Source organism: Dermacentor albipictus, chromosome 1, assembly GCF_038994185.2.
Source record: "Dermacentor albipictus isolate Rhodes 1998 colony chromosome 1, USDA_Dalb.pri_finalv2, whole genome shotgun sequence".
Lineage (NCBI taxonomy): Eukaryota > Metazoa > Arthropoda > Arachnida > Ixodida > Ixodidae > Dermacentor > Dermacentor albipictus.
The window spans coordinates 68413160-68438035 of record NC_091821.1 but is presented as its reverse complement, the minus strand read 5'-3'; the positions used below and the strand labels follow the sequence as shown (position 1 = coordinate 68438035).

Here is a 24876-nt window from a genome sequence, read left to right as displayed (position 1 = left end):
CTTTTTATGGCCTTTCACGGGCTTCTTTCAGGCTTGGAAAAAGAAAACTTGGTGTAGGATTTATTAAGCAACAGAAAGCGCGATCGAGAATTTTTCAAGTGCTTCTACAATTTTCTCATTCACACTTTTGCACTGAATATAATATTTATTGCAATTAATATAATTAATAATAACTAATCTAATTACGTAATTAGGTTAAATACAAAACAAATTGCCTCACTTGATCCAAGCGACGGCAAACAATCTTCCCTTGTTTCTGACCACCTACGTGGCACTCGCATAATTTTACATTTTGGTACATTTTACGTGGGACACATGGTATATGTACAATCGGTTTTTTTTTTTCATAAACGGAATCGCGAGTCAGCGCTCGTTTGCGAACAGCCTGTGTTCCCCATCCTTTGTGGGTGCTACAGTTTTACCATGCACGAGATATCCTCCCATTCTAATTCTCCTCCAAACCGAGTCTACACCGCATTAGAGCAAAATTATGTAAAACTGGCACATTTCTCGAGAGTTCATCATAATGAGGCCCTGAATACGTTCATTTTCAGGAGCTGGTACCAAGAGCTGTGAATTATGCAAAAATGTAACTGAAACGATAAATAGGTACGAATTTATGCCATAAACCATGCGTTGTTTCCCATATGGTTCGATATGGTTGCACTTCCTGCTTCTTCGAAATGACTCGTTTACAGTTAAAGTGAGCCAGTACCACGCTTTCTTGAAATGCAGAGATCATATGAAGCGGGATTACGGCATTCAAATGCATGAAGATTTCTTGTGCAACCTGTATACCTTTGCTGATGGAGAGTAAGCTTATACGAGCAGCAAATGAGCAACGAAGGTTTCACCATTCTAAAATAAGCAATGGTCAGCCATGAACACACGTGTATACACGATAAAAGGCAGAGTACAGTACACCGGGAACGTGCAGCTGCGTCCGGTATGCGCAAAGCAAAATACGCATGCAGGAAATGGCTCAGCGATAGTTTCTAAATAACTTTAGCGTAAATTACGTTAGTCTTTAGTGTAAATGCCGTTGGAGACATTACGAGGCAGTGAGCGGATAACGGCTTGACTTGAAAAATAACTACGAAGGTGACCAGGTATGTATCCGACTAAATAGTCGCTGTGGCTGTCCGTAAGGAAACCGCGTAATTTCTGGTGGCATTCGTAGCTATATTACTTTGGTAACATCATTGGCCGTCTCCCTTGTACAAACTGGGCTCTTCCACCCGATACGACAGATCACCGTTCGTGCTTGTTCATGATGCACACGAGAGCTGTGCAAACGCGACGTATATAGTACGACGTTGAGGGCATTCGTTTTGCAGTTGCGAATCATTAGCGCGGCTGCACAACTCCACGGTGAGACACTGATGGTATGATGTCAAGTTGGCGGGCTGCTCCGTTTTCCTGAATTATGGTCTCAGTGAGCTTATTTCGTCATATTACTATACCCTGAGTGCCTCTCCTCGTAACAGCTTGTCACCAGCGCTCCACCAGTTTGGTCACTGTATGGCTGCAAGGATTGCGGAGTGGTTTGTCATCGTCAACGAAGCGGAGAGAGCAGTTGTAGCTGAGAGCTATATAAATGCGTCCTTCATGGCAGGTGTTCAGCTTTGTTTGAGTATTCGCTGGCACTGGCGGGACGACGTTGGCATGGAGAGAAGAGCTCCAGTATTGATTTATAGCCTTTTCTCAGTTTATCATTATTTTTATTTTTATTTTGCAGATTCTCTTGCAGACACACATGCACGCAAAAGTCAATCTGCGGTCGATGGGTGGCGTGTTGTCCCCTGTGTGTACCGACGTCCTTTACAGTGCATTTCGCTCGCGGTCTCCTCCTTTCCGAATCTCATCGCGGACTTGTTTGTTAGTCGCTTCCGAGTGCTTACCTCCTACCCCCCTTGCCTGTGGCACGCTACCTTTCCGATTCTGGGGCTGCCACCGTCAGCGCTGCGCGAGTGCCAGTCTGCTGTCAGACGCCATTGATCGCGTAAGCTGCACGATGACATGTATTGGCGTTTTAGAAAGAACGCTGTGACGCCAAAATGGGATATGGTTGGGTTATAAAGCGGGCGTTTGTCTCGTTTCAGCCATTTACGTATATACAGTGCATGGTTCCTACTTAATGAAGTGGCAATGCGAGTCAATTATTGACCATGAGTCCAGCCCAGGGCAAAAAGAAATATCTGGATCGCACCGACGACGCGTTCAAAATTTTGCCACTTTTTATATTGTTCTTCATCGCGAATATGAAAAAAATAGTTACGTCATTCCCTTAAAAAAATGTTGGTTCCTTCTGTACAATCAGTTCATTCCTAATTGGACATTTTGGTCCTTTTGACTATTTCGAGGATGACAAGCTAGCAACAGCGTCAGCGCTAATTTTTTTCGCTTCAGCATCTGAATTGAAGCATCTCCACACTCGTGGAGTAGGAACTGCGAGGTACGTTACACAAGAAATGCTGCATGGCTTGCTTGTTTTTGGCGCATATGTACTGCCACTAGCATTCAAAGAAGCTGTACAACACGTTTTGGGATGGCTTTGCATTTTTTGGTCTCCGCTTTGGCGTGCCCACCATGTGCGTCGCCGCAATGCAGTTTGACGTCTCGGCAGCTTATAGTATAGTGTGGCGACGGGCAGCCAAGTCTCCTGGAAAGGGGCTCACAAAACTTGTTCTTCTATTAGGCCGTATTTATCCGCACCTCCCCAACCCCACCACATCTGTGTGTACCGGGTGTCTTGAGGGTATTATGCTTTGAACAAGTGCTTGATATTCAAATATCTGCTGACAGTACGCGAGAGGGATGATGAATTCTTGGTTATGACCACGACTCATTTTGTGGTTATGTCCAAGACGACGTTTCTTTCTAGGAAGCCTCTACGACTTTTCTTGGTAGCTTTGTGATACGTTTAGGCCCAGACCTCTTTTCTTTCATAAAGCTTTTTTATATTACGGGTTTCTGCAGTACTCAATAGGTTGAATGAGCGGCTCGCGACGTTAGCTAAATAGTAAAGGCACACCTAACTACAGTTTATTTATTTATTTATTTATTTATTTATTTATTTATTTATTTATTTATTTATTTAACTTCTGCAGGCTTGGAGTGACGCCTGTCCCTGGCAAAAGATGCCGAGAGCGAGTGGGGCTCAAGGTAGAAGGTACATTAAGGTACAACCAAATTAGGAAGGCCCAGTAAGCTTCAATAAAGACACTCCATCACCAGAACAGGAAACTGCGTCCATGGTGCAGTATTCGGCCACCCCCTCCCTCATCGTTCCCACAATTAAACATTTAAACTATGGCCCTGAATCCCCAGCTACTGCGCAGCACATGACCAAGTCGGCGGTCAGACCTGTAACGCAGCAGAGGGTGGTAAGAATCTCTAGATCCGGACAGACCGCAATGGGAACTGACCCTTGCAACGTTCAACACCTGAACCCTCTCGAGTGAGGCTAGCTTAGCAGGACTCTGAGGAATTATCAGATATTACTTGGGATATCATCGGCCTTAGTGAGGTTAGAAGAACTGGTGAGGTTTATACATTGCTGAATAACGGACATGTCCCCTGCTATAGAGGTCTCCTAGATAAGAAGCAATACGGGGTATGATTCATAATCCATAAGGACATAGCGGGCAACACTGACGAATTCTACAGCATTAATGAGAGGGTAGCTGTAGTCTTAATCAAACTTAATGATAGGTATAGATTAAAGGTAGTACAAGCCTACTCTCCAAAATCCAGTCTCGATGATGAGGAAGTAGATCAGTTTTATGAAGATGTTGTATTAGCGATGAGAGAAGTGCAAACTCAGTATGCTGTAGTAATGGGCGACTTCGATGCAAAAGTGGGGGAAAAGCAGGCTGGTGAACAAGCAATTGGCAACTACGGCGTCGACTCTAGGAACGCTAGAGGAGGGATGCTGGTAGAATTAGCAGAAAGGAATAAGCTTCGAATAATGAACACCTTTTTCAGGAAGCGTAGCAACAGAAAGTGGATCTGGAAAAGCCCTAATGGTGAAACAAGAAAGGAAATTGATTCATACTTCCAGCTGACCACAGCATATGGCAGGATGTGGAAGTGATAGGTACGGTAAAATGTAGCGATCACAGGTTAGTGAGGGCTAAGATTCACCTAAATTTGAAGGTAGAAAGAGCTAAATCCGTCAAGAAAAAACAGGTCAACTTAGAGGCAGTAAGGGTAAAAACAGACAAATTCAGGCTGGTACTTGCGAACAAATATGCAGCCTTAGAACAGAGAGATGATGCAATAGAGCTAATGAATGAAACCGTAACTAGATTGGCTTAAGAGGCAGCAATTGAAGGGGGAGGCAAGGCACCATGGCAACCAGTAGGCAAGCTCTTCCAAGTAACAAAGGACCTGCTAAAGAAACGACAAAAAATGAAATGTCCAACTGAAGAGATAATGTAGAATTCGTGGAACTGTCAAAACTGATCAACAAAGCGAAAATAGGGGATATTTGAAACTATGACGTGAGCAAGACAGAAGAAGCTTTAAAAAATGGACGCAGCCTCAAATAAGTGAGAAAGAAACTTGGCATAGGACAAACCAAGATGTATGCACCGAAAGATAAGCAGGGTAATATCTTCAGCGATCTCGAAGATATAGTAAAAGCAGCGGAAGAATTCTATACTGACTTGTACAGTACCCAGAGGACTCAGGATAACTCCACTCGAAACAGTAATGAATAGGATACAGAAACTCTTCCTATAATTAGCGAGGAGGTCAGAAGGGCCTTGCAAGACATGAAACGGGGAAGAGCAGCAAGAGAAGAAGGAATAACAGTCAATTTAATCAAAGATGGAGGAGACATAATGCTTAGAAAACTGGCGACTCTCTATACGAAGTGTATATCGACTGCAAGGGTCCCAGAAAACTGGAAGAATGCAAACATTATACTAATTAACAAAAAGGGAGACGTTAAAGAATTGAAAAATTATAGGACCATTAGCTTACTCCCAGTTTATATAAAATATTCACCAAGATAATCTCTAATAGAATAAGGGCAACACTGGACTTTATTCAACCAAGGGAACAGGCTGGCTTCAGGAAGGTATACTCTACAATGGATCACATCCATGTCATTAATCAGGTAATCGAGGAATCCGCAGAGTACAATCAGCCTCTATATAGAGCTTTCATAGATTACGAAAAGGCATTTGAATCAGTAGAGATACCAGCAGTCATAGAGCCATTACGTAATCAAGGAGTACAGACCGCTTACATTAATATCCTGGAAAATATCTACAGAAATTCCACAGCTACCTTAATTCTCCACAAGAAAAGTAGGAAGATACCTATAAAGAAAGGGGTCAGACAGGTAGACACGGTCTCTTCAATGCTATTCACTGTGTGCTTGGAAGAAATATTCAAGCTATTAAACTGGGAAGGCTTAGGAGTAAAGATCGACGGCGAATATCTCAGCAACCTTTGGTTTGCCGATGACATTGTTCCATTCAGCAACAATTTAGACGAATTACAACAAATGATTGAGGACCTTAACAGAAAGCGTGTAAGAGTAGGGTGGAAGATTAATATGCAGGAGATAAAGATATTGATAAATAGCCGGGCAAAGGAACAAGAGTTCAGGATCGCCAGTCGGCCTCTATAGTCTGTGAAGAAGTGCGTTTACCTAGGTCAATTAATCGCAGGGAACCCCGATTATGAGAAGGAAATTCACAGAAAAATAAAAATGGGTTGGATTGCATACGACAGACATTGCCAGCTCCTGACTGGAAGCTTACCATTATCATTGAAAGGAAGGTGTACAGTCAGTACATTTTACCAGTGCTGACATACGGAGCAGAGACTTGGAGACTGACAAAGAAGCTTGAGAACAAGTTAAGGACCGCGCAAAGCGTGATTGAACGAAGATTTCTAGGCATAACGTTGACAGAAAAAGAGCAGTTTGGATCAGAGAGCAAACGGGTATAGACGATATTCTAATTGACATCAAGAGAAAACAAATGGAGCTATGCAGGTCATGTAATGTGCCGGTTAGATAACCGTTGGACCATTAGGGTTACAGAATGGGTACCAAGAGAAGGAAAACGCAATCGAGGAAGACAAAAGAGTAGGTGGAGCGATGAAATTAGGAAATTCGCGGGCGCTAGTTGGAATCGGTTGGCGCAGGACAGGGGTAATTGGAGATTGCAGGGAGAGGCCTACGTCCTGCAGTGGACATAAAACATGATGATGATGATGATGATGTTGATGATGATGGTGGTGGTGGTGGTGGTGGTGGTAATGATTATTTATTTATTTATTTATTTATTTATTTATTTATTTATTTCATATACCCTCAGGGCCGAAGCATTATAGAGGAGAGTGGCAACAAGGAATACAACGAAAAAAATAGATATAATAAAAGCAGCATGTGAAACTTAACAAAATAAAGCAAGATCAAACAATGTTAGCATAAACATAGCAGCTACAAAATGGGTTTTGGTTATACAATATTAGTTAAGGCATTTCAAAAGAGTTCATGATTTAGGATTGCAGCAACATTTTCGGAAAGGTGATGCCACTCGTCCGATGTGTGTGGGAGAAATGAAAGTTAAAAGGAATAAGTACTGAAAGAAAGTATGCCGACCTTGTTAGCATGGTCGAATCTATTCCGGTAACTGAAGTAGTTCTTTGTATAATTCGGGTTGATGAAATATTTTATGGAAAAGATAGAGACGAAGTTGTTTACGACGTGATGCGAGTGAAGGTAAGCTCAAACTTGATTTCATGGCGGTTATACTTGTAGTTCTGTTATAGTTAGACAAGATGAACTGGACTGCGTTATTCTGGAGCATTTCAAGAGAATGCATAAGGTTTTCATGACCTGAATCCCAAACATACGCGGCGTATTATGACCTTGAGCGTATTAGTTTTCTATGAAACATCAGTTTTAAGGCAGATGGGGAAAGCGAAAAGTTACGACCAAAGAAGCTCAAAGTTCTGTTAGCAATGCTTACGATGTAAGCGCAGTGGGTAGTCCAGGCAGTGTTGCTGTTAATATGTACACCAAGGCATTTGTAGCTGGACACAGGGTCTAGGGTAACGTTGTTACGAAAATGAGTGTGTGGGGTTTGATTGCTTCGTGATAAACGCATGAATTTACACTCGTTGATGTTTAGTTCCATGCACCATGTCTCGCATCAACTTGAAACAGCGTTAAAATTATTCTGTAGAATAATTACATCAGTCACAGTTGTTATCTCCCGAAGGTTACACAGTCGTCAGCAAACAAATGGTTACGAGAGGAAACGCAGGAGGGCAAATCGGTAACGTAAATAAGAAGGAGAAGAGAGCCAAGTACCGAGCATCGCGGTACACCACAGTAAACGCTGGTAAGCTCCGAGTCAGTGTTGTTGGCCGAAACGTGCTGGGAGTGGTTAGCTAAAAACACACTCAAGCCAGGTAAGCAACTTGACATCTATGTTTTGAAGACGAAGCTTATGTAATAGTACTTCACAGCATACCCTGTCAAATGTTTTTTAAAAATCTAGAAATATGTTATCTGCAAAAGAGGATCGATCAAGAAGGATACTCAGTTTATGCGTAAATAATACTAATTGCGTTTCACACGAGTATTTCTTGCTGAAGCCATGTTGCGCGCGAGTGAGACGGGCAGTTGCGGGCTCGTGGTTGCAAGCTTTAGTTGCTCATATTACGCATTTTTTTTTTCAGAGCTCTCTTCAGGTTTTTGGGTGCCACTCACCGTATATTTTCATGCAGGGAAGTGCATCTAATTTGCGTGGTCGTCTCCCAATCGAGAGTTCTTGAGGGTAGGAAACGAGGACATAAAAAAATAATCTTATGATGAGATCCGTCTCAGTGAGAACGCGGTTACACATCGTTATTCTCTGCTTATAGGGCTTAGAGCACCTTGGTTTATTTCAATTGAAAGTAAGTTTATCTCGATATCCGTTTCTTGGTTGGGGAGGGGGGGGGGGGTTGCTGGTTCAACTTGGACGAGAGGGAGCGTCCAGGAGGGAAAATGAAAATGAAGTTTTCATTAGAGCGTTTTGCAGCTATCTGAATATATAGCACGCACACCTCTCGCAGGCATTTGAGAGCTCGTTTCACTTTCCTGGTGGTGATAGGCAACTTGGAAATGTCGATGGATCGGTTGCTTGATTTGCTTGATTTGCCTCCACTGGCTCAACGGCGGAAGTTAGCTAGACTTAAATTTCTTTTTTGTTGTCGAAAGGCCACTTCAATATTGAAACCACGTCCTATCTTGCTCCCAGGCAGGCTAGAAACGTCAGATCAAGCAATCATTGCATGTTCTCAATTCCAAAAGCATATCTGGACATGTACGCTTATTCATTTTTTCCGCGAACGATTAAGGAATGGAACAGTTTGCCGGCGTCTGTTTTGCAGTCGAGTAGCATTGAAATCTTTGAGGAACACGTTAAAAACCTTTTATGAAATTTAATCTTAGTGGTGCCGTGCAAACATTGTCACACTATTCTAGAAATACATACAATAGTCTTTCTTTCATGCTGCTTCCAATATCACTGTCACAATGTTAGAAACATGTATTTCTTAGCCAAACTATTGTTTTTGTATTTCATTATTTGTTTCGCATTGTATTTCCAACATTCATTGCTTCCTGTCCAATTTACGTTTGTAAAGTGTTTACATTTTTTTACGTTATGTGCAAACCAGCTGTACCCACCCTGTTACGGCCAAGACGGCCAACAGTATTTGAAAATTAAATTTAAAAAAAAAGGAAAGTTGTGTAAATGGTGCGATCTCTTACGTTGCAGGGTGAAGTCTGTGCCGGAGGGGCTGGCATATTTTTCGCTAATTGGGACACCTTGCTCAGACACCTAGCCCAGATCACCTCGACTGCGGCTATGGCTCATTAGTGCACTCTCTTGGCGAAACTCCGATCCTCAAGAGATGACAATGCTTCTTTGCTCTTCCCCAGGAAGCAGGCCAGCACTGGTGTGCCAGTACTTCTAAGCTAGTAGCGCGAACACTCATCAGGACGACGTCATATTTTTTTTTCCCAGCCTGACTGACGTCAAATCTGTGCAAAAAAGCGGGATTTGTTTCGCATGTCATCCCAGCAGTTTCCGACACAAGGCCTTCGAGTTAAAGTTTGTCCATCCGACCACCTGTCACCAACGGCCACGCTGTTTTCTACAATGGGACGTCGGGCTCAGATGAACACGGCAGTTGGTGCTTTTTGCTTCGTTAGTTGCAGGCTAGCTTGTGGAGAAAAACGTAAACGACTGGGCTCGCTTAAGCTTCAGGTGCACAAATAGGAGCCGAATGGCTTATTACGTATCACAGCTTTAAGAAACGCATGGTGGCTCGCGTGCTCCACGCTTCGTTATTTACGAAATTTCAACCAAATCGCTTGTCTGGCCTTTTTCTGTAGTTCTTAAGGTATATCTTGCAAAGATTGAAATGGGTGCTTCAGCCTTCGCGCGCTTTTGCGCCAAATACTTGACGGTGTGCATTTAGTTCAATTCGGCGTGTTGAGAAGAAAACGAAGAAAATCTTGTCTTCTGCCCATGGTCAGAGAAAGGGAGAAATAGAGAGAAATGCTGCATGACTATATACATAGGCTGAACCTGTTAGCCTGTATGGCTGATAGCATTGCTTGCAACTCTTAACTCCTGTATTCTCAAACGATCCTCGACTCGAAGCTCTTGCTGCACTCCACCGAGTTACATACAGTGCCACTCTTCGACTGAAGAAGACGCTACGCTTGTCTAGAATTGCCGGTAACTGCCAGTGAAGCGCAGTGATCACGTCTGTCGAGGATGATCAACTCTCTTGAGTCGAGGTGTACTGTTGAGTGAGGGAACGTTCTATAATACCATGGTAAGCGTTGGGTAAAAAATAGGATATACACAGTGTTCTTACGAACGTACAAATAGCAGATGCATGCAGTGACGTTCATGGATGCCGCGATCGTTTGCTACACTATGCGAATAGCCGTGGTCTCCTTAAATAGTTATATTTCCCACGCTCTTTCGTTCGCCATAACGATAAGACTGTACTCTTGCTTCGCTGCTGGATCACAGGTTTCATCCTCTTCTTCTTCTGTGCCGGTTTCTGTATTGCGTATACGCTGATATTTCCTGCGGAAAAGAGATTATAGGAAACGACAGCAGGCACTACTTCAAGAGAACCCCTGTTTTCGACGTTTTCTATGCGAACTGAACAGGACAGCCGAGAAAAAGAAAGAAAGTAAACGAACAAAATGGCTGCCCTGATTAGGTCCAATTAGACGGTCTAATCAAATCTCCTCGGAGGCCGAAATAAAGATTACAAGCGTGGATAGGGACATAAATAACCCAATTACTTCGGCAGTCGATTGCGCTTCGTGTGGGCGTGCGGTCCCCTGGCCGAGCGGAATAGTTCACGAAACGATGATTCGTTATTGCTAAGGCGTGAAGCAAAATGAAGCAAATTAAATGCAATCAATCATTACTGTTTATCGTTATGCGCACATTGCTCTTTCTCCTTTTTTTTAGTCTTGAAACGTTATCGTCATTGCTCGCAAGTGTAAAATTTAGCAGCCTAAGGTTTTGCTATTGTTTATCCAACTTGGCGATGTATATCAGGGTACTCAATTTTTTGCTCGACGTCGGGCCGCATGGCATATAATCCCGTCTCTCAGCGAGCTGCCGTTCGGCACGCTCCCGAAGAAAGTAGAAGGATGAAACGTCATTTTCTTAGGGAACGTCACTTACAATGATGGGCAACCTTAATCGTCATTGCTTTAGAGCGAACCCAGTCTTAGTAGCGTTCAAGTAAACTGTTACTTCTTTAACCGCTAACAAGTGGAAAAAGTGCACCACGCCTTTCTAATAACGTCTTCTCTGCCAACCACAACTAAGTGCCATTCTGCCAGCGCTGGTGCTTTCATCGACTTATGTTAGCTCTCTACTACATCTATCTGCAAAACTCCCTGCTAATTCAAAATGAACCATTGAAGAGCATTTCATCGTAAGAGAAGAGGTAGTGACACGGCGCTTACGGTTTGTTGTCATCAGCTTCCTCAACGACACAGGAGATTGTTTCCCGCCTTGGTTGCTTAGTGGCTATTGGGCTGCTAAGCACGAGGTCACCGGGTTGAACCCTGGCCGCAGCGGCTTGCGGTGTACACGTTAAAAAACCCCAGGTGGTACAAATTGTTCCGGAGTCCCCCATTATCACGTGCCTCATACTCAGATAGTGGTTTTGGCACGTGCAACCCCATAATATATTTTTTACATGACATCGTTGCGAATTAGCTCCGATCCCAGTCGTATACGACTTCAACGCATTACTGGAAGCTATAAGTGTCCACCCGCTTAAATCAGTTAAGAATGTTGAATTCTTTCGAAACTGCATTTTGTCCTTGTGTTTATTTATTTCTTCTTGGTTTGCTTCATTGTGCAGAAAATAAAGGTCAGTGTAGGCCTTTTGACGTTAATTTCGCACCAAAACCACAGGGTTGATACGTCGGTGTAGCGTCACTGATTTTAATATAGATATTATCGTTGTCTCGTTGGGCCTTTACTTTTGTGCGCAAAACGTTTTCAGAACTTGTCAAATAGGTTTAATCGTTGGTGTGTTTAGAATGCCTGCAAACGTTGCTTAACAAGAAACGACTTATCTCAAGAAGGCGCTGCCTCTATTATGTATTATGTAGTCTACCTGTACAGGGACACCACCATTGTGTAACGTGTAGCTATTTCGGGAACTTAAGACGGCGCTGCTTCTCTTCTTCCATTAAAACATATTTTCTGGTCTAACAAGCTCGCGAAAACAGTGACCTTTTTGGCATTCTGTAACTGTAATTTAGCAATACAGCCTAACTTAGCATACATGTTTTGTGTGCCTGGACTTGAGGGTTGATGGAGGAAGCGATCATACTCACGACACCATCAGCGTGCAAAATCCTTGTGGTGCGGGTGCTGTTGTGAATGGAGGTGACGTTTGGGCCAGGAATACACCAAACCCATCGACGAATACGTCCGGTAGTAGGAATGAGGGAGAAAGGGTTTATTTCACATTATTTACACTGGCTCCAGATACGGTAGCCCACTCCGCGCAGGAGCTTATTAAACGTCTGAGTTCACATCAGGACCCGTCAGCACCCCTCACTGCCCGAAAGGCCTGCGCTTTTAATACCGTCTTCTTCCCTAGGAGACTAGACAAGGCAATTTCGTGACTGTGTCGCAGCCAATCACAATCTTCGAATCGGTCGAAATATCCCGCCCGTGATATCACGCCCTTCCGCCGAACTCCGCCTCCGATGTTGTACCTTGGCCCCCGCATATTTAGCAAACGCATAGCAATCTGGGAATCCGAGACAGAAGCCGTTCCCAAGATAGCATTCGACGTCGGCTCTTGTCATCATTAGTTCAAGCTGTCAGATTCAGGTAGAGGGATCTTTTGTTGACACGTCAACAGTCGGCGTCAACGCTGCGTTGACTCTGGATATGCGCTGATGAATGGGTAAGGTTGCCTCACGGTAAACGTCTAATTAATGTCCTTGGTCGTGTTCAGACCTAACAGGGCCTGCCAGAGCTTGAGATTATACGAGCGCTCTAGTGGCTTGCGTAAGGCGGCTTTGAGAATGGTGTTCGCTTCAAGAAAGTCAATACCACAAGCACTCTCCTAGCCGATCTACGCAACCGCTGTTTCGTAAGAGCTCTCCATTTGGCGGATCAGAAAGGAGAGAGCGTACAAAATATTTGTCATCTTTCAGGGGAAAACATAACGGCCTTCGTAAAATAAAGTGCACTCTTCTGCAACTTCGTAACACTTCACTGTCCCTGCATTGCGCACATGAACTCACAGTGCGGAATAACTTGCAAGTTACTTGGTAAACACATAATTTGTGCCTGTGTAGCATTGCAAAAAAATGTTGCGCGTGCGAATGCACATCCCGTCGGCGCTGAGTTCCTCGCCCGAAGGACGTGGCAGTAGAGCTTGTTCGCTGCAAAGTGGTGGAGTGAAACCGCACTTTGCACAATGGCGTCTTTGATAACCCGTGCATAACTCACCGTGATAACAAATTTGAGTTGTAAGGTTTTCAAACTATTTCTTGCGCTTTTCTAACATTTGCAGTGGCCGGCTGGTTGTGGCCTTCTGCAGAATGTGAACCGCGTTGGTCACACTCTCACATTAGAAACGATTTCATGCCATTTGTGATTTGTCAGGCGCTATTCTTCGTGTAGTTTCTTACGTCTGTTATATATAATACACGAATAGGAATGTGTGACTAGTTCTTTTTATTTCTTTTTGGTTTAATGTTGTGTTTTATGCACAGGTGCACATCTTGGATTGACTTGGTAACACGGGTACTACCACGAATGCGTGGCCAATGTTTTGTCTGCATTTACAGTAGAACTACTGCTGCCACTAGATGCCACGTGTGCTCCATATGTCAACAAAAGTTTATGCAGAACCATTAAAGCTACTTCAGTAAAATTTAGAGGGGAGGTTGAGCGCGTCAAGAGGGGTGTATGAGGTGAATTAAAATATGTCTGAGGTAACCAGTTACGCTGTGCGAAATAACAAAATTTCTGCAATTAGAGCTTTGGAGCCTTTAACAGTGAGTCGTTTTAGAGCTATAGAACAGATCGAGATGTAGCTCGGTAGGAATATTGTGCGTTTTAAGAGAAATACTTGATAAATTTGACACATATTGAGGCTTTGTAGGCGTCGTTAAAAATGATAAAACTTGTGATATTTTTTTTTAAATACTTGCCAGGGGACTAAGACATTTGCGGCTTGCGAACTACTAAAGGCATCTAGAGAAGGCTGCGTAAAAACACAAATGTGGGCTCAGAGAAACATGCTGGAGAAATATGAAAGTTGTAGGTTTCTTGAGGGCACCTTAAAAATGCTGCTTTCTAGAAGAAACCTAAACTTTGAAATTTTCGCTGTAAGCGACCGGCTCCATATGCCTGCTTTAAACATTGCACATGTATGGGAGACCATTTACGCTTAGTATGGACTGCTTAAAGTATCTAATTCAACAGTTTTATTTTTAGAGCCTCTATATAAGAAGTTGCACGCTCAACGCCTCCGGTGCAGGAGCTCTAATTGAGCGTTAAGGCGGTGACGAGGGTGCGTGAGGGCTCCGAAAGAGTTTTATGCAACTGGAAACGCCTATCTGGCGGGAAAACGTTCACAAGGAGCGCGTCGGGAGCAGAGGCTTCATCTGCCAGCAGGCGATTGGCGGTATGCCTTTGCAAAGCTAGATTCATCCTCTTCACCAGCAGCGGCTTATATGTCTAGAACTATGCCCCACTCGAGTTTGCGTTGTCATTCTGCAAGGTCGTACAACTCCACTGCTGTTGATTTTATTTCTTGATAAGGTCACGCACATCATAACACGACGACAAAGAAAGAACTGATTGATTGATAGAGTCCAATTTCAATTACGGGAGGGTAATTGTTTAGTGATGAACGCGCCATTCGCACAAAAATGAGGCGAATGCATCGATTCAGCGGCTAACTTCTCAGACCTTTGCGACTAGCTCTAGAGCGACATGAATAAGGTTTCTGAGGGTGTGTATAGCTACGAAATATGGCGTACTAGTGAAGAATAGGGGAGGTGGCATAAAGGGCAAGACGACAAAGGCGAAATCTAGTGGTCCAATGTCTCCCACGCCCATAGGGAGAGAGAGAGAGAGAGAGAGAGAGAAAAAAAAACGAAACGACATCCTGTCTGGGGACAATGGCTCAGAACCGAAGCGCAACCTTCTCCACGGTGTGAGCCAATTATAAATCTTCAAGCAGCAGGCAAGGTGTCGGGCCTCCCGATAAAGTCCAAAGATAAATACGATTCGGCGAAGGTGGCGCAGAGGGAGGGAGGCGGCGGCGCTCACGCTTCAAAGGGACGACAAATTGCTTCTACCGCGTGACAAATAGGACGACGTGCGTCTCGTCGCGGCTACCGGTGCTCGGTCGGTGTCGGAATCTAGGCAGATAAGAGCCGCTCCCTGGGCGACACTCTGGGGAAAATGAAAACGTGAGACAAGCTGCCGTGTTTTCGAAACGCATCGGTACGCCCTTGACACCTCAGGCGTAGGTGACGAAGAAGGGGATGGTCAAGATAACTTCCCAAGAAGAATCATCATTGTTCCCTTGAGAAAATGTAAAAACGGAATAGGGAACAAAGGAAAAGTCCTAAACAAAAAGTGGAAACATGGCTTAGATTGCTGCGACAAAGGCGCGCGAATAATCTGCCCGAGTTTCGTCGTCGATAAGAAGGATGGGTCGTCGTCTAGGGTGAGGAACAAAAATAAAAAGGTATAGGAAGGGCGAAAAAGAATATAAAGAGACGGGACGAGAAAAAGAGATTGGCCAGAGAGGAGTTCCCGGTAGCAGCTACGCGCTCAGCCGAGGTCAGACGTTGAGGAAGGGTGGGGATTGTCTTCAACAGTTCTCCCAGGGGTGCCTTGAACAACACCGCTTTAATTAAACCCATTACGACGGTTCGAGCTCAGATAAAATGGGGGCAGAAAAGAAAGGAGGGAAAAGCAAAGAGAGAAAGCAAAAGGGAGATACGAAGAGAAGTTGCAAGAGGGCAACATTTTGGGATACGCCTCCGGCTCAACGAGCATGGGTCTTCGCTCTCTTACCAGCGTAGACCACTGCTCGCCATCCTCCAGCGCCTCTCTCTCTCTCTTTCTCGCTCTTTTTTTGTTCTCTCTCCCTCCATCATTCTCTTGCTGATTCCGTTTGCGCTCAACGGTGGACGGCGCATTATTCGCCGGCGGCATCCCAGATTCCCCTAGGGAGGCAAGGGAGAAGGCACGGCCGCTTCCCGTGCTCGAAGCAGCGGCCATGCCATCGTGGCTCCCGCGGCCGACACGGCCACCCCGCGAGACTCCCCGAGGGGCACTTTTGTGCAGTGCGCGTGTGCCAGGCAAGGCGTAAGTCGCTGGGACCAAGCGAAGGACGGTGAAGTCGAAGGATCGGCAGGAAACCTGTCAAAACAGAATCTATCCCCCACCGTAAGGGTGCACACATTTGGGTGCGCGCGACTTGTGTTCGCCAAATCTCTCCATTGGTGGCAAGAAGCGCACGCACGCACGCACACACACACACACACACACGCACGCACGCACACACACACACACACACAAACACATACACACACACAAACACACACACACACACGCACGCACACACACGCACACACACACACGCACACACACACACGCACACACACACACGCACACACACACACACGCAAATATAATAAAAATAAATACGGACATTGATGTTAGAGTAAATTGAACCGTCGTCATACTCAATGTGGCTTCATTTCACTTCGATGTGTTGAGCATTGCTGTGCGAATCTGGCGACGGGCAGGACTCGCGTCAAATGCACCCCAAATGGCGAATTAGCGTTGTGACGTCGAACACAAACGAGTTGTCGAGGTAGTTGAACAACAGTTGCGCTGCGAATAGCACCGCTCGATGCAATGGAACGCCCAGCGAGTCGATTTATATATATATATATATATATATATATATATATATATATATATATATATATATATATATATATATATATATATATATATATATATATATATATATATATATATATATATTGCAGCCACTGGAGCATTGAGAAAGCTATATATATATATATATATATATATATATATATATATATATATATATATATATATATATTGCAGCCACTGGAGCATTGAGAAAGCTATTCGAGAAAATGACCTGGAAGCCGAGTTGTCGCTCTTATCACAAGAGGAAATATGCGCCTAAGACGCATCAGCAGCGTGCGGATTACTTGTTTCCCCAATGAAGCAAACTGGTTCCTCTTACAGACAAGACCGATTAACCCAAGCACTATGAGAGGCAGTCTGATAACACGTTATATTATGACCCATCTTGACTAGGGTTAGCTGCTTCTTTTACTACAGATTGTTCGTACTAAATTCCTTTATTCTTTTTCTATACAGATAGCAATCATAACTGCTGTCTCTGAAATGGCTCTCGCTATGCTTCAGAAGACTGCGACCGATAAACTGAGCCGAAGGAAAAGCGAAGGCGAAGCGGACGAGATTAGGGGCCACCGAAATCACGCTCCTGTTCTTCTTTTTTTTTCACTCTTCTCCCTCCTCTGTTTCTCACTATAGCTTCACTTCTGCAGCGCTGCTATCCGTCTCCCGCGTGTGCTCCCAGAGGGCTGTCCCCACAGGACGCCAACGATCCCTCTTTTCCCCAAAATGTTATTATCGGGATCATCTCTGCGCGGGTCCCTGAAAATGAGCGGCCGGAGCTGTTTTTCTATCTGCTTCCTTTTGTCCCTCGCGGGGATTGCTCCTCCCCAATTGGTGTGGCGACTATTGCAGGCAGGCTCGTCGAGTGACGCTAGGATTCCGCGGCTGACATGAAGGGATTTAGTTCGCGTCAACGCAATATCATCGAGGATTACTATCGTCTCCGCATTCTCCCTCTCGTTGACGATGATATCTGTGACGTGATAAGACACGTCGTTTTGAGCATAGACATTGATACACCTTGCCAAGGAAAGAAACGACGCCTACGTCCCAACCACGTCTTTGTATTTTACATTATTTTTCAGTTTCTTGCCGGCGAAGGTCGTATTTTGAGAGATATAATGTAGTAGGGGGGGGGGGGCAGTGAGGAGGCATTCTATGTCTTCCTGCGGCAAGAACCGCCTCATCTGCCCACACACGCCTGACAGTAATACTCGAAAGCAAATTGTGTGAAGGAACTTATCCTCTACGAATAAAAAGAGCACAATTTTTCAGATTTTTACAGGGAGTCAATGGTCATTCAGAAACGAAGGATGAGCTGTTACTCTCATGCGTTGAGAATAGATAAATACAATGTGAGTGACTAACAGTGCACATGCATGGCCAGGCTAGTGAACGATGACTATCTGAAATGATGGACTTCAAGACACCACAGCTGCGTAACTCTTCTACGACTATAAATATTGAAGGGTAGCGCAGGGGACAGTGAACTGCCGTCAAATCACTGCTTTAAAAGTGCACATCTCCTATTCTGCACTCGAATAATGTACCAGGTACAGTTGTTCTTAAACGCCATCTTCTCATAGGAGATAAATTGTTTGGTTATCCATGACTGTCGCGAGCAGACTTGCTGCATACACGAAAATCTCCCGGGCTTTAGTGAGTAAGCCATTCCAAAAGCAGTAAACACTGCCGGCGCCAATGTTGTAGTAAAGTGCTCAATTTGCAGTGTGCGAAAACATGCAGGGCTGAAAAAAGCACTGACGATTACGATACTCCCTAATGCGAAATTTGAGCGCAACTGTCTACGTGTTTTCATTTCGCGATGTATTGGATGGCGCGGAAAACATGTCTCGTGCGGCACGTTTCAAGCGGAGCGAAGTGTGCCGCGACCACCTCGCTAATCTGGAGATCGCGAGAGGAAGCGCGTGGGGGTCACGTGGGAACGATTCACAGGAGCCGCCTCACCCTCAGCAGCCGTCCGGCACATCTACCGGACGACGCACCCTACTCTGGCGCCATCTCGTGGCTATCGTCGCCGCATCCTCCTCTCCGCTTGTTCGTTACGCCGACGACGACGACTCCGACGCTCGCCACAGGAACAGGCGCCTACAGCTGCGCTCTAAAGCAATCGAAAACCATGACAATTGAATCAAGCGCGATCGAGGCCAAACCAAGCTAACTAAACAAGCGTGAGCGAGAGCTGACGCGAGCAGATGATAGTACGAAACGAGCGGTCCGGCTTAGACCAGATACCAGTACGCATCGAGCGGTCGGGCGGGTCCGCATGACACCAGTTTCTCGCGCGCCCGTTGCTGAAGGGGCCGCTCTCATTGGTCTCTGCCGTTCGCGGCTTTCATCTCCCGTTCCGCGCTCGTTCTTTCATCTTTCATCTTTCGCTGTGCTCGTTCGCTCGGTTACGCCAACGACGCCGCCGGCGCCGACACTTGCCGCAGGAATGGGCGCCTAAGATCTGCGCTGTAAAACTATGGCCTTTGTTGAAAATTTTGTTGTTCCGTTAGAGGATTTGGTGCAAAGCTGAGCCTTACGCCAAGAGTTCTAACGAATCTCAAATATTAGAACTCAGAAACGTTTATAATACTGCACGGGCGTTATGATGAAACAAGTCCTTATTTGTTTATGCTTCAGCACAGTGTTGCAATGATGCGCTTTTGATCTTAAGGGCTACTTAAGAACTTAGGCTAAATGCTTGCCGCAAACAAGGAACACGGCTGTAGTAGTGTAGCTGGTCGACTTTCATGTAGCTGAAGTTTATTTTGACGTATGGACTCGCGTGCACCAGTCTTCATTAAATGGCCGAATATCACAGCGGTGGAAAACGTCTTTTTTTCTAAGCGCGCGCTCGAAGAGATGCAGTATACATGCATGTACTTAAAATGATAGAACATTGGAAGAAAACGCACCACGTAGTAACAATCAATGTGTTACTAATCGTAGGCATAACATATGTTAGTGATCGAAAATGTTTTACCTTTTGCTAGGTCTCAATGGACGTGTGGCGCACACACACCTAAAGAGCTTTGTATCGTACAGCCGTGATGACACTGGTCTGTGGCTACGGTGCAAATGGCTGTACAGGAAAAAAAAAACAGAAGTAAAATGGAGCGGAGGGCGGTATCTGCGGGCATGCTCTTGGGGAGCCGATGGCGCATATTCGTCGTTCATTTCACGCGTGCCCCACGAACGCGGACGCCGGTCGAGCTCGCGTGCACTCCTACAAATGAGCCGACTCAGATACGCAGAGAGCGTTTTGACACTGCGCAGGCCGACCGTGCCAGAAACCCGAGTTCACACGGCCCGAGCGCGTGGTTCTGCAATGCTTGCAACCCCAGCCGCGCGCCCCGTTGCTCGCGGTTTTCGGGGATCGCGGATAATGTTTCGCAATACTCAGCGGCCCCGCGCTGCCCGCGTCTCGTTTCCCCTCAGCTTCGCGCCTGCCGCGCGCCCCTTCTCGCGCCGTCTCTGCTGCGTTTCTCTTGATTTTTCTTGAGCCTCGCCGCGCCCTTTATAGTTGAGAAAACGAGCCCCAGATGGCCTCGCCCTACATGCACGCTCCCAGGAATTAGCGCGTCTGGGTAACGCGCCGCTGGTGTAATCTAATTGGACGAAGCCGGCCCGCGTGTAATGCGGTTTTCACGCGCGCAGAGTTGTTCAAGTAGCCGTGGGCGGACGTGCAGCTGCAGAGCTTGCATGCGTGTGGAGGCGTAATCGCGGCATTCACACGCGCACATGGTGCACCAAATGGCTGGACTCGTATTTGCGCACGTGGCACTGCGCTCTCCCGTTGCACAGTAAGATCCGCGCTGTAGAATTACGCAATGCGTATTTTAGCGAAAGCCCGGTCGAGACGTGCTGAAAAAAAATATCCTACGTGAGTAGGCTGCATGCCCCGCAGTGTATATATATATAGCGCCCTCGCGCGTGAATCGGCAGTCGTGGCGCGCCTGCTCACTGTTCGATAATCGATCATCAGGCAGCCTTGCTTACATCACATTGAGCGCATATTCAGATTATGAATACACGATTTTTCCCTACTAAATTATGCAAGTGGCGACTTGACTAACGAAGTGTGTGTTGTGCGAACTCCTGGCAGTGGCGTAATGCCAATACCTATAGTGTTTCACAGCGATAGGTTTTGTGGGTTCCCTCCCCTGGTCGCTTTGATGTCCGCCGGTGCTTTCGCCCGAATCTCAATATCTTTTATGAGAAAATTACGAAGGAAAAAAAGAATCTTTGTGTGCCGCGAGGACTCGAACATACAACCAACGGATTGGCAGTATAGAATTCTACCTTTGAGCCACTGTACCAATGCTACAGCAGGATATGCACAGGATAGAGATGGCGTCTGCGCCTTCTTCGTATTCTAGCCCGTCACCTACCTAGTTGTTGTTATTCCTAGTTGCGCAGTCGGTCCTAAATAAGGTTTCTTCTTCTACATGTAATGACAATATTTGAGCGCGTCTGCTTCGTCTTCATTAGTCTTCGCTTCTATTGCTCGGATTCTTCTCATGTTTACTGGATGACAACTGCTTCGCGGTACAGGCGAAACTGTAATCTCTTTGGAATCGCATCCCTTTGTAATCGTACACTTACTTTCTCAAAATAATTAAATTATGAGGTTTTACGTGCCAACATCACGATATGAATATGAGGCACGCTGTAGTGGAGGACTCCGGAAATTTGGACTACCTGGGGTTCTTTAGCGTGCACCTAAATCTAAGTACACAGGTGTTTTCGCATTACGCCCTCATCGAAGTGCGGCCACCGTGGCCAGGATTTGATCCCGCGACACTTTCTTTCTCTTGCCAGAAATTTCGCGCCCATTAGCACACATGGTATACAAAGCGGACCAACGTTTTCTCTTGCATATTCGAAAAATTTCGTTATATATAGACCCTTCACAATCAGGGTGTTCGTCACTGCTACACATACCTGCGTCGACGGTACACAATTGGATCTGATTTGTCCAGGCTTTGGAGAGCCTTGAGTGTGCGTCGTTGGTGGTGGGCTAAGCTATCCATTTTTCTTTTTCTTCGCCTCATGGCTTGGGTGAAGCTGACCATGTGGAGGTGGCCTGACGACGTCACGATAGCGACGGCTGCTCAACGACGGCGTCTATCGCCACCGTCGTCGGCGGAATAACGGGAAGGACGAACGGACACAGTAAACCCAGTTTTGAGCTCTTCGCCTTTCTGTCGCAGTGAAAACTACGCCGCTTCCGAAATTGCATACAGTTCTGCGGCCGCTGTTGTAGGCTGACAATCACTGAACAACACATTAAACTCCACAAAGAAGAAATGAGAAAACGCAATGGTGAAGTATGCGTGCTGCATGAAACACCAGTGTACACTCTTTTCTCGTGGCTCTCTGGATGCACAGAATGGATTACAGCTTGTATCAGGACGATTCGTGGAACACTTTTCCTTCATTTTTCTCATTGCCTACAAGTGCGTGGGGTTCTGTGGGACATAATATCCTTGGAGGCAGCATTTCGTGATAGTGTTTATAATCAGTAACAATCTAATTGCACCCAGCCATCTTGAGAATCTAGAAAAAAAGTTATTTCTGAATGACAACAGCTCCTAAAGACGATGACAAGTACGTTGACTATACATTTGATAAGAGTACCGTAATGCATGGAGGGAACGTTGGTGTTCGGTTGAGTGACTCGCACGCAGAAACGTTGTCAACTTTCGCTCCGACAATAATTGACGGAAGTCGTACGAGCAATTTTAGTCTCGGTGAATGGATCAGTTTCTTTTACTTTAATGAATATATACGCGACTTGCATCTCTGGTCTTTCTGCTGTTTATTCACGTGTTGCGCGATGTACGCGTATATTGCTGCGTGATTTTTAGTTACCGTGTGCAGCCAGTTTCGTGCTATAAAACATAGAAATTACCTAGAAACACCAGTACCATATGTTGCAAGCTTTGGCAGCATCAATGTTTACTATCTGTGAATTTACGACTCCAAGGCCAAATCTATAGACGCTTACTCACCTTTTGGGAGGTGGCCATTGTCTCCCAACTGCGTGACCCGCCCTGGCTGTAGAGAGAAAGAAAATGGCGCGGGTTAGTCACAATAACAATGATACTAAAAGGCACAATTCACTTAAATTACTTGTTTTTTCATTCGATAGGAAAGAACCAAAGTATACAATGAAAACTATGCCAGCAGAGAAGACAATCAAGTTTTGAGATTCGGGACTGCCGAAGTTATTGATACTGTGCCCGGTGCTTATGAGTTCTGGAAGGACACTTAAATAACAAAATGTATGTTGGCTTGCATAAAATTTTGTACATTTGGTTAAGTAATTACCACCAGCTTGGGCTTTCCATTCTTCACGAGAGAGAGAGAGAGACAAAGAGGAGGAAAGACAGGGAGGTTAGCCAGTGTAAGTACTGGCTGGCTACCCTGTGCTGGGGAAAGGGGTAAAAGGAGTAAAAGGAGAAAGAAGAAGAAGAGGAGAAAAAAAAATTAAGGAAATTCACGCAGTACCGCGATACTACACGATACAACACTCAAAGGCGATCGCACAATTCGCAAGTCCTTAGATACTTCAGCAAAGCCTTTAAGGCCTTGAGTGCCGAAGCCCGTCTGGACCAGTGTCCTAGAGCCTTCTCCTCTGTAAAGGGGCGATTGTCCAGTTTTTCGAGCGCGGTTACGAGCACTGTTCTTGGCACTTTGTAGCTGGGACAGTCACAAAGGAGGTGCTGAATCGTCTCCTCGCAGTCGCAGGTTCCGCAAGTAGGGCTGTCGGCCATTCCAATACGGAATGAATAGGAGTTCGTGAAAGCGACGCCGAGCCACAGGCGGCACAGAAGTGTTGCTTCCGCTCGTGGTAACCCTGGTGGTAGCCGGAGTTGCAGACATGGATCCAGTCTGTGGAGACGTTCGTTCGTGAACTCACTGGTGTTCCACAGATTCTGCGTAAGCTCGCGGGCGAGAGAGCGAAGACTTGTGGCTGCGTCTGTTCGTGACAGTGGTAGTGGTACAACGCGGGCACCGTCGTGGGCCGATCGGGCGGCGTCATCCGCATGATGATTGCCCGCAATTCCGCAATGACCCGGTATCCACTGGTAGATGACGTTGTGCCCTTTGTTGATTGCTTGATGGTGGAGTAGTCGGATGTCTGCCACTAGTTGCATATTTGGTCCGTGGTTGAAAGGGGACATCAGACACTGGAGAGCTGCCTTCGAGTCACATAAGAGGGACCATGACTGTGACAATTTGTGACTAATAAACTCTAAAGCAGCACGGATAGCTGCGAGTTCTGCAGCCGTCGATGATGTTACGTGAGACGTCTTGAACTTGAGGGTGACAGACTCTGCGGGAATAACCACTGCTCCAGCTGAGCTATTAGAGCAGACAGAACCATCCGTGTAAACGTGGATGCGTTCTTTGTGTTTGTCATGAAGGAATGAAAGCACGGTTTGTTTGAGGGCAAAAGATGACATCTCCGTTTTCTTTTTGATACCGGGAATATGAAGAAGAGCCTGGAGTGGATGAAGGCACCACAGCGGTAGAGATGGTCGTGCTGCAGGCGTGAAGTTTGATGGTAAAGTTCCGTGGTTGGCGGCAATAATCCTGCTAAACGCTGAACGAGGTCGAGTGGCAGGAAGGGAGGCGAGATGATGCGATGGAAGTCGCGCGAAGTGTCTGATATGCATCCTTAAAGCGTCGACTTGAAGATACGTATCGATGGGGTGGTCGTGCGCGATGGCTATTGTTGCTGCCGTGGATGCACATCTGGGAAGTCCAAGGCAAATTCGCAGAGCTTGAGCTTGTACAGACTGGAGGGCACGGAGGTTGGTCTTACTGGTCCCACCCAGTACAGGTAAGCTATAGCGCAGGAAACCGAGGAACAGTGCATTATAGAGTTGGAGCATCGCACTCACAGACGCACCCCACGACTTTCCTGCAAGAAATCTGAGCATGTGAGTCATCATGAGTAATTTCCTTTTTAGGTACGAGACATGAGGACTCCAGGAGAGGTCTCGATCTATTATCACCCCTAGAAAGCGGTGCGTCTTCTCGTAGGCAATCGGATGTCCATTAATTTTGACAACGTACGGTTTCATTGCTTTGCGCGTGAAAGCGACCATAGAGCACTTCTCGGAGCACACCTCCAGGCCTCGCGCTCGAAGATAGCCTGATGTTAGTGTGGCCGCTTTTTGAAGTCTGGCGCGCACCTGGGGACGCGTCGCTCCTGATGACCAAATGCATATATCGTCTGCATAGATCGACACATGGACGGACTGCGGAAGGATGTGAACCAGGTCGATGAGCACGAGGTTAAATAGAGTGGGGCTCAAGACTCCACCTT

At 45.8% G+C, this 24876-nt stretch overlaps 1 protein-coding gene across 3 annotated transcripts in view; it reads right to left on the bottom strand.

Annotated features, from left to right (window-relative positions):
• Positions 1-24876, bottom strand: part of LOC135906732 (choline O-acetyltransferase-like) — a 134099-nt gene that overhangs the window by 105915 nt on the left and 3308 nt on the right. For 2 of the 3 annotated variants that reach the window (XM_065438317.2, XM_070522012.1), the window contains exon 2: positions 22550-22595. In XM_065438317.2, coding sequence (XP_065294389.2) covers positions 22550-22567 — 18 coding nt within the window. In that variant the 5' untranslated portion in view covers positions 22568-22595. Of the gene's footprint in view, positions 1-11911; positions 11949-22549; positions 22596-24876 lie in introns of all 3 variants that reach the window. The other variant, XM_070522016.1, reaches the window with a different exon arrangement.